The sequence below is a fragment of the Pongo abelii genome, chromosome 7 (genome assembly GCF_028885655.2).
Source record: "Pongo abelii isolate AG06213 chromosome 7, NHGRI_mPonAbe1-v2.0_pri, whole genome shotgun sequence".
Classification (NCBI taxonomy): Eukaryota; Metazoa; Chordata; class Mammalia; order Primates; family Hominidae; genus Pongo; species Pongo abelii.
In genome coordinates, this window is record NC_071992.2 from 10,507,729 (window position 1) to 10,516,990 (window position 9,262).

The window sequence follows — 9,262 nt, forward strand, 5'->3', positions numbered from 1 at the left end:
GAGACCCTGCCTCTAAATAAAAAATAAATAAATAAATAAAGTTTACTCATACCCTCTTTAAGCATTCCCTACGGCACCCAGAGTATTCTGGTGTTTATGTTCATTTCCTTAGTGTCTAAGAAGTAATTTGTGCCTCTTTGTCAGAAATATGCTCGTGTTGCATTGCCATTTCTTTGTATATATTATTTGCTTTCCGAAGTATATTATAGGTTCCCTAAGGCCCACTCTTCTTCCTTTAATTCCTCTCATATTACATATAACAGATGTGCAAACCATTTGTGTTAACTTAGATTTCAGTATAAAAGTTAGTTTATCTCATTCGATTGATTGGACAGAAAGATAATCAAATAAAAGCTTTTCTGTATCTCACTAGTCTGTTTATAATTTCAAATTGAATTCCATTGCTTAAGCATGCTAACACACAGTGCCAAAATATTAATAAATAGGCATGCTGTTGTATTACGTGCTTCTTCCTATTATCAGAAAAATAAAATGAATGCTTTTCCTCTATAACTGCTTCCTTAACTTTTACAGTTCCTCCAGAATGCGTAAGACAATGCTGATATTTCAACAGTCTCTCCCCTGCCTTTGCCATGGCTGTGCTTTCTACTACCTTTGCACACACCCTGTTGACCTTTGATAAATGTACTTTAAATGACATGGTCATGACGATTGCATGCTGTCTCCTGATATAAAATCTCATTGAAACACAGAAATGTTCTTGCTCCTGAAAGGTTCAATAATCACTCAGCAACTCACCTCTTAAGAGGAATGAATGTACACAGAAGTCGTCTTCATCTCAGCTACTGATTCTCTCTAACCTGCTTTACCTATTCAACCATGAGGGTCTTGTTTTTTGTCTTTGGAGTCCTTTCCTTGATGTCCGCAGTTCCTCCAGGTAAGACAGAAACTTTTTTATTCCAAAGTTCTAAAAATATAAGTAAAAGAAAATACAAGGTCTTTCAAGAGTCTGAAAATAAATTAGGCATGGGCAGATTTTACTGTACCATGAAGGCTGCTCAGAGAATTGGAGAGTTGATACTAAAGAAATCAATAAGGTGGTTCACTGCAGTGATTTAACCTAAGATAAACTCACTTGAGGCCGGGCACAGTGGCTCATGTCTATAATCCCAGTATTTGGGGAGTTTGAGGTGGGTAAGCTCAGGAGTTCTAGATCAGCCCGGTGGCGGCAACAGGGTGAAACCCCATCTCTACAAAAAAAAAAATACAAAAAATTAGTCAGGTATAGTGGTACGTGCCAGTGGTTCTGGCTACTCAGGAAGCCTAGGCAGGAGGATCGCTTGAGCCTGAGATGTCAAGGCTGCATTCAGCTTAGGTCATGCCACTGCACACCAGCCTGGGCAACAGAGTGAGATCCTGTCTCAAAAAATAATAATAATAAAAAATAAACTTACTTGAGAGTTGTGTTTGATCAAAAGATGGTGAGAGGATGCACACAGAACACAGGAAATTTAAAGAATTGGAAAAATGAAAAGCGAATGATGACTAGAAGAAGGGCTAGAGGTGAACAGGTGGGTACTCCACCATAATCCTTGGTTCACAGGATACTTTCACCACTGATCCAGGCAAGGACCTAACCTCTGTGTTCCTTTAAAGTGGAATAAAACTCATATGATATCATTTAATGTATATGGAAATTACTTTTTGTATGGTGAGAGTTAAGATTCCACCTTAATTTTTAACCACATAACTAGCCAATTATATATAAGCATACTTATTAAATAATCAATATGACTTTCCCAAGTTAATTTTAAAATTCATCAATACTCCATAATAAAAACATATTAAACTGTGGTTTATACCTGAGATTTAGATTACTGGTTGACTTATTTATCATTTCTGAAGCACATTTTAATACTTCACAATTCAAGATTTCCTCATTTATATAATACTTCATGATTCAAGATTCCCTTATTTATATAATTACAAATAATTATGCCTTTCCTCCATGAATGTTAGTGGGTTTTTTATATTTTTATTGAGATACAATTTACCATAAAATTCATTGCCTTAAAGTGTTCTATTCAGTGGTTATCAGTGTATTCTTAAAATTGTGCACCCCTTACCACTATCTAATTCCAGAATATTTTTATAACCCCAAGAAGAAATCTCTCCTCCTCCCAGTCCCTAGCAACCACTGATCTAATTTTTGTCTCTATGTATATTCCTATTCTGGACATTTACTATGAACAGAATAATAAATATGTGATCCTTCATGTCTGTCTTCTTTCATTTAGCATAATGTTTTCAAGATTCATCCATGTTGTGGCATATATTCGTACTTCATTCCTTCATTCAGTGGTCATCAGTATATCCCATTTTAAGAATCCACTGATACTCACTAAATGGAACACTCTAAAGGAATGAATTTTATAGTAAATTATATCTCAATAAAAATATAAAACACCAACATTCATGGAGGAAAAGTATAATTCTGTATAATTATATAAATGATGGAATCTTGACATAAATATTAAAATGTGCTCTGACGTAATATGTGCTTCAGAAAAGATAAATAAGTCAATTGATAATCTAAATCTCTGGTATAAGCCACAGTTTAATATGTATTTATTATAAAGTATTGGTGGATTTTAAAATCAATTTGGGAAAGTTAGATTGATTATTGTTGTTGGAAAAAAAAATTCATCGTATGGATTATTTAGCATATGGTTGTTTATAACAGACTCTAATGATCCATTGTGTTTCTTTTATACCAGTTGTAATGTCTCCTGTTTTGTTTCTGATTTTATTTATTTGGCATTCTCTCTTTTGTTCTTGGTTATTCTAGCTAGCAGTTTATAAAGTCTGTTTATCTCTTCCAAAAGTCAACTATTTGTTTCATTAATTCTTTGCATTTTTTAAATCTCGAATTCACTTAGTTCTGCTCTGATTTTTAATATTTCTTTCCTTCTCCTAAGTTTGGATTTCACTTTTTCTTGTTTTTCTTGTTCCTTGAGGTGCATAGTAGCTTGTTTATAATCTTACTATGTTCTTGCGGTAGGCATTTATTGCTATAAAATTCTCTCTTAGCACTTTCTTTGTTGTATTCCATAGGTTTTGGTATGTTGTGTTTCCATTTGCATTTATTTCAAGAACATTTGTTATTTTCTTCTTAGTTTTTTCATTGACTCAATGGTTGTTCAGAAGCATGTTGTTTAATTTCCATGTTATCTGTATGGTTTCCAAAGTTCTTCCTAGTATTCATTTCTAGTTCTATTCTATTTTTGTCTAGAATATACTTGATATAATGTTGATTTTTCAAAATTTGTTGAAACTTGTTTTGTGTCTTAACATATGGTCTAGCCTGGAGAATGTTCTATGTGATGAGGAGAAGAATGTGTATTCCACAGCTATTGGATGAAATGTTCTGTAAATGTCTGTTAATTCTATTTGGTCTGTGGTACAGATTAAATTCGATGATTATTTGTTAGCTTTCTACCTAGATGATCTGTCCAATGCTGAAAGTCGGGTGTTGAAGTCCTCAGTTATCATTATGTTGAGGTGTATCTCTCTCTTTAGCTCTAATGACATTTTTAATATATCTAAGTATTCCACTACTGGGTACATATATATACATATTTGGGATTTTTAAACCCTCTTGCTGAATTGGCCCTTTTATCTTATATGATCACCTTCTTTGTCTCTTTTTATGTTTTTTCACTTAAAGTCAATTTTGTCTGATATAAATATAGATGTATTAGGCCATTCTTGCATTGCTATGGGGTTATCATAATAAAGTACCGCAGAATGGGTGCCTTAAATAACAAAAGTTCATTTTCTCACAGTTCTGGAAGTTATAAGTCTAAGATCAAAATGTCAGCACATTTGGTTTCTCCTGAGGCCTGTCTTGGCTTGCAGCTGGTTGCCTTCTTGCCATGTCCTCTGATTGCATTTTTTCTGTGCACATGCATTCCTGGTGTCTCTTCCTCTTTTAATAAGGACATCAGCCATATTGCATGAGGTCCATACCCTGGGAGTCTCATTTTAGCTTTATCAGTCCTTAAAAAAAATTTATCTTCAAATATGATTACATTCTGAGATACTAAAGATTGGAACTTCAACATACAAATTTTGGAGGAACACTGGTTAGCCCATCACGATGAATTCATCAATAGACTGATATGATCAAGGAAAGAATCAGTGAGCTTAAAGAAGTTTAAATAGCAACTTCCAAAACTTAAAAGCAAAGAAAAAAGAATTAAAAAGAACAGAATATTTAATAAGTGTAGGCCAATTACAAAAGAAAAATATATGTGTAATGAAGTATCAGGAGGAGGAGAAAGAAAGGAACAGAAGAAATATTTGAAGAAATTCTGACTGAGATTTTCCCAAAATTGAAAATAAACAAAATCTACATATGTAGGAAGCTGAGAGAATACCAAGCAAGATAAATACCAAAAATTTAAACATAGGCATATTATATTGAAACTGCCAAAAATCAAAGACAAAAAGAAAATCTTAAAAGAAGCCAGGAGGGGAAAAAATCTTTATCTATGGACAACCAAGGATAAGAATTATATCAGCCTTCTCTTAAACCACATAAGCAAAAAGAGAGGAAAGTGAAATATTTAAAATGTTAAAAAGAAAAAGAACACTATCTTAAAACTCTCTACCTAGCAAAATTATCTTTTTTTTTTTAGACAGAGTCTCACTTTGTCACCCAGGCTGGAGTGCAGTGGCAGTGACCTTGGCTCACTGCAGCCTCTGCCTCCTGGGTCCAAGCAATCTTGTGACTCAGCCAGCCACCACCACGCCTAGCTAATTTTGTATTTTTAGTAGAGACCAGGTTTCGCTATGTTGGCCAGGCTGGTCTCGAACTCCTGACCTCAGGTGATCTGCCTGCCTTGGCCTCCCAAAGTGTCAGGATTAAAGGTGCAGGCCACCGCACCCAGCCTACTCTTTAAATTTAAAGTAAAAATACATAATTTTCTTAGGTAAACAAAAATAGAGTTTGTCATCAGTAACCCTACCTTACAATAAAAGTAAAAAGAAATTCCTCACTCATACTCAATGGTGAAAAACTAAAAGCTTTTCTTCTAAGATCAGGAACAAGGCAAAAGCGCCCCTTCTTGCCACATTTATTTAACATGATACTAAAAGTTCTAGCAAGAACAATTAGGCAAGAAAAGGAAATAAATGGCATCCAAACTGTTGGGGTTGGGGAATGAGTAAAACTATCTATTTCCAAATGACATAATTTTTTTGTAAAAAACCCTAAACTTCACTCCCCCAAAATTATTAAAACTAATAACAAATTCAGTCAAGTTGCAGGATAGAAAATCAACATACAAATATCAGTTGTGTTTCTATAACACTAACAACAAGCAACTGGAAAGCAAGTAAAGAAAATCCCATTCACAATAGCAAGAAAAAGATAAGATACTTAAGAATAAACAACCAAAAAGATGAAAGACTGGTACATTAAAAATTGCAGACATTCATGAAAGAAATTAAAGAAGACACAAATCAGTGGAAAGATATCCTATGTTCATGAATTGGAAGACATAATAATATTAAAATATCCATACTATTCAAAGCAATTTATAGATTATATACAATCCCTATCCAAATCCTAATGGCACTCTTGAAAGAAATAGAAAAAACAATCTTAAAATTCATATAAAACCACAAAGGACCCAGAATAGTCAAAACAATGAGCAAGAAAAACAAAGCTAGGGGCATCACATTTTCTAATTTCAAACTGTATTATAAAGATAGAGTAATCAAAACTGTGTGCTACTGGCATAAAGACAGACAATAGGCCAGTGGAAGAGAATAGAGGGCCCAGAAATAAACCCACACTTCTACAGTCAACTGGCCTTCCACAAACATGCGAAGAATATATAGTGGGGAAAAGATGGTTTCTTCAATACATGGTACTGAGAAAACTGAATGTTCACATGCAAAAGAATAAAATTGGGCCTGTATCTTACACTACACACAAAAAGCAACTCAAAATGAACTACACATTTAAACATAATTACCTGAGACTGTAAAACTTATAGAAGAAAACATAAGGAGAAACTTTCATGATGTTGGTCATGGCAATTATTTCAACTTATAAATTGTAACAAAAGGATTTGGGAATGACTGATAGGTTTAAAGGGAATATTTATGGGAGATTATGGGTTATAGGCTCCTGTGCATATCTCAGTAACTTCCTCAGTAAAGGAGACATGGCCTTGAGCCCAAATACACTGGGAAGCTGGAACTAAGACTCAACTCCTTCTGACCCCTTCTCTCAATTAAGGATTCTTTTTTCTAATTTCACCTAGAATAGAGAAGCACCCAAAGATAAATTTTCCACTTTTCCACCACCATATGTCTTCACATAGTTTTATCTTTATCCTTAATCTACCTTCTCTTCACTCTCTGATTCAAGGCCAACCCCTCCACTTACACTAGATTCCATCCCCAATAACTTTTTTAAGAATTTAACTCCAGAAGTTAAACATTATTTCCTGCATTATGAATCTCTACACCACCCCCAAGCTGGTTAATTCATTTTAGGTAGAAATATGTGGTAATAGTTCTCATTTAAAATTCTGTACATTTCCAGCTACTGCCTCATTTATCTACTCTCTTTATAGAAGAAATCATCGTTTGTCTTTATTCAGCATCTCCACTTTTTCTCTTGCATTCATTTGCTGTTGTTTTTGTTTTTCTGGGAAAGTTCTTTAATGTTTTTAATTTATCATAAAACATTTCAAACATTTAAAAATAAAAAGTAAGTAATATTGTGTCATATAATTTGTCTTCTCTTTTTAAAGCCAGAAGCTTCATTTCTAATAATGAATGTCCTTCAGAACACTATCATTGCAGACTGAAGTGCAATGCTGATGAACATGCAATTAGATACTGTGCTGACTTCAGCATCTGCTGCAAACTGAAGATCATTGAAATTGATGGACCGAAGTGGTGAAAATTCTAACTCCATCTTCTTCAGACTCCAGGAGAAAAAACGTGTCTTAAACTCTCTTATCTACGAATAATTAACATGATGGATGAAAATTATTATAATTGCATGTTTAGATGGTCAGGTGAAAATAAACATAAATTTTATAAATGCTCACATTCTATTTTCATTTGTGCATTTTAACATTTACTCCCTTAATTTACATCCACAACCACATTGTTGTTTCACCCATAGTACTATATCCCAGCCCTACCACTTATTAACTGTTCAAGCTTGGGCAAGTTATTTCTTTTCTGTCTATCTCAGCTTCCTTATTTATAAAATGGGATAGCAATAGGTACCTACATTGTGGTACTGTTAGGATTATATGAGTTAGTATATGTGAAGTTCTTAAACAGCATTTGGCCCTATTTTAGACATTATATAAATGTTAGCTATAATTTCATGAAACCCAAGAATTTGATCCATCTTATTGCTTTTGAGGTTTTATATAATTATTCTGTGTGGCCTGAGAGTTCATATTTGTTAAAATGTTAGGTGGTTTTGAAAATAAGGTATATTTTTCAGCTTATGGGATATATAATTTTATATAAACACAATCTATTAATGCAACATTATTCTATTCCAGTAATCTAGGACTTGATCACTAGTAGTGAGAACTAAAAAGAAAGAAGAGATGCAAGGTGAATTTTAGAATTAGGATTGGCAGGTTTTATTGGCCATATGATATATTGAGAAGGCATGAATGATGATTCTGAGATTTCAAAGCTGATAAAAAGATGGATGCCAATATAACTCACTAAACTAGAGGGGCCAGAAGAGAAAGTAGGTTGGGAATATGGGGAGAGTCAATGAAGAGATGTTTTGGCATAATAGGGTTTTAGTCATGTAAGGGATATGTCAGTCTACTAGGCATATTTACAAAAGTATAATTTTCTTTTTCTATAAATTAACTGAATTCCTATTAGGAATCTTATTTTGCCTGGTCACAGAAACTTAAACTTAGTCAATTCATATTTGATCATATCTTCTCCAAGTTATTTTTAAGTTCCAAAAGAGGTAAGCAGTGATGAGGTATCTGGGAGAGCATTTATTATGTTAACCTACTAAAACATCTTCATTCTCATCTGTTCTTCTGTCACTAATCTAGGTACAACTGCTGAGTTGTGTCTCATTCTTATTTTTAATAAAATTTGTAAAGCTCTTTGGGTGAGGCCCATTCTTTGGTACATTGGTTGGTCCTGCTACTCAAGCAGCATCCTAGGTCCTTAGGTTACAAGTAAGTCCCTATAAGGGCCACAAAATAGTATTTCTCTTGTACTACTGCAGAGAGCCCAGCCTCATCTCACCTCAAATTCTTTCTAAAAAGTCTTGCATCACATCTCAGATGAGTCCTAATATGTGGTATACACTATTTTTCTTGTCTGTTTTTCTGCCTGCAAGTGATAATGTCCTGTTGGTAGTGGAAGCACTGGGGTTACCTCTCATTGTTGTTGTGGAAGCTGGTACCAAGTGTTGCCGATGCCTTGGCCCTTTGCATCCCAAGACGTCTGTGAAAGAAAAGAAAGGAAGAAAGAAAGAAAGAAAGAAAGAAAGAAAGAAAGAAAGAAAGAAAGAAAGAAAGAAAGAAAGAGAGAGAGAGAGAGAGAGAGAGAAAGAAAGAAAGAAAGAGAAAGAAAGAAAGAAGGAAAAAGAAAGAGAAAGAAAGAAAGAAGGAAAGAGAAAGCTTCTTTAGCTTTTTTAGTGTCACTTCCTTACCATAGGTTCTAGTTCCCCAGGCCCTGGCATCTACTAATTCTTCCTGACTGGCCCAGACTAGATTCAAACTAGAATTTTTGCTATATTTCAGAACCCCTTTATCCCAGGAGACAATATAGAACAGTGGTTAATAAATTTGGGTTCTAGAATCTCTGTAAGATTTCTCAGTCCCAGATATGTGATTTTAGAAGAATTACTCATATCGGTTTCAACATCTTGAAAATGTGAATGGTGAAAATGTCTAGTTAAGAGAGCATTTGTAAGATTAAGTGAGGCAATATAAAAAAAAAAATACATACTACAATCCTTGACTCCTAAAAGTGCCCCAAATATCAGTTGTTAGAAATATATCTGCAGTAGTTCCCCACCCAGCCACAGTTCTAGTTACTTACAGTCAACCACAGTCCAAAATATTACATACGCTGGGTGCGGTGGCTCACGCCTGTAATCCCAGCGCTTTGGGAGACCAAGGTGGGCGGATCACCTGAGGGCAAGGGTTCGAGACCAGCCTGGCCAACGGGGTGAAACCCCATCTCTACTAAAAATACAAAAATCAGCCAAGCGTGG

At 34.5% G+C, this 9,262-nt stretch overlaps 1 protein-coding gene across 1 annotated transcript; it reads left to right on the plus strand.

Moving 5' to 3' along the window:
• Positions 1–692: 692 nt before the first annotated feature.
• On the plus strand, positions 693–6,943 carry LOC112134665 (beta-defensin 131A-like). Its single transcript, XM_024251312.3, has 2 exons — positions 693–898; positions 6,792–6,943. The coding sequence occupies exons 1-2, from the start codon at positions 841–843 to the stop codon at positions 6,941–6,943; spliced, it is 210 nt and encodes a 69-aa protein (XP_024107080.1). The 5' UTR covers positions 693–840.
• The last annotated feature ends 2,319 nt before the right edge of the window (positions 6,944–9,262 follow it).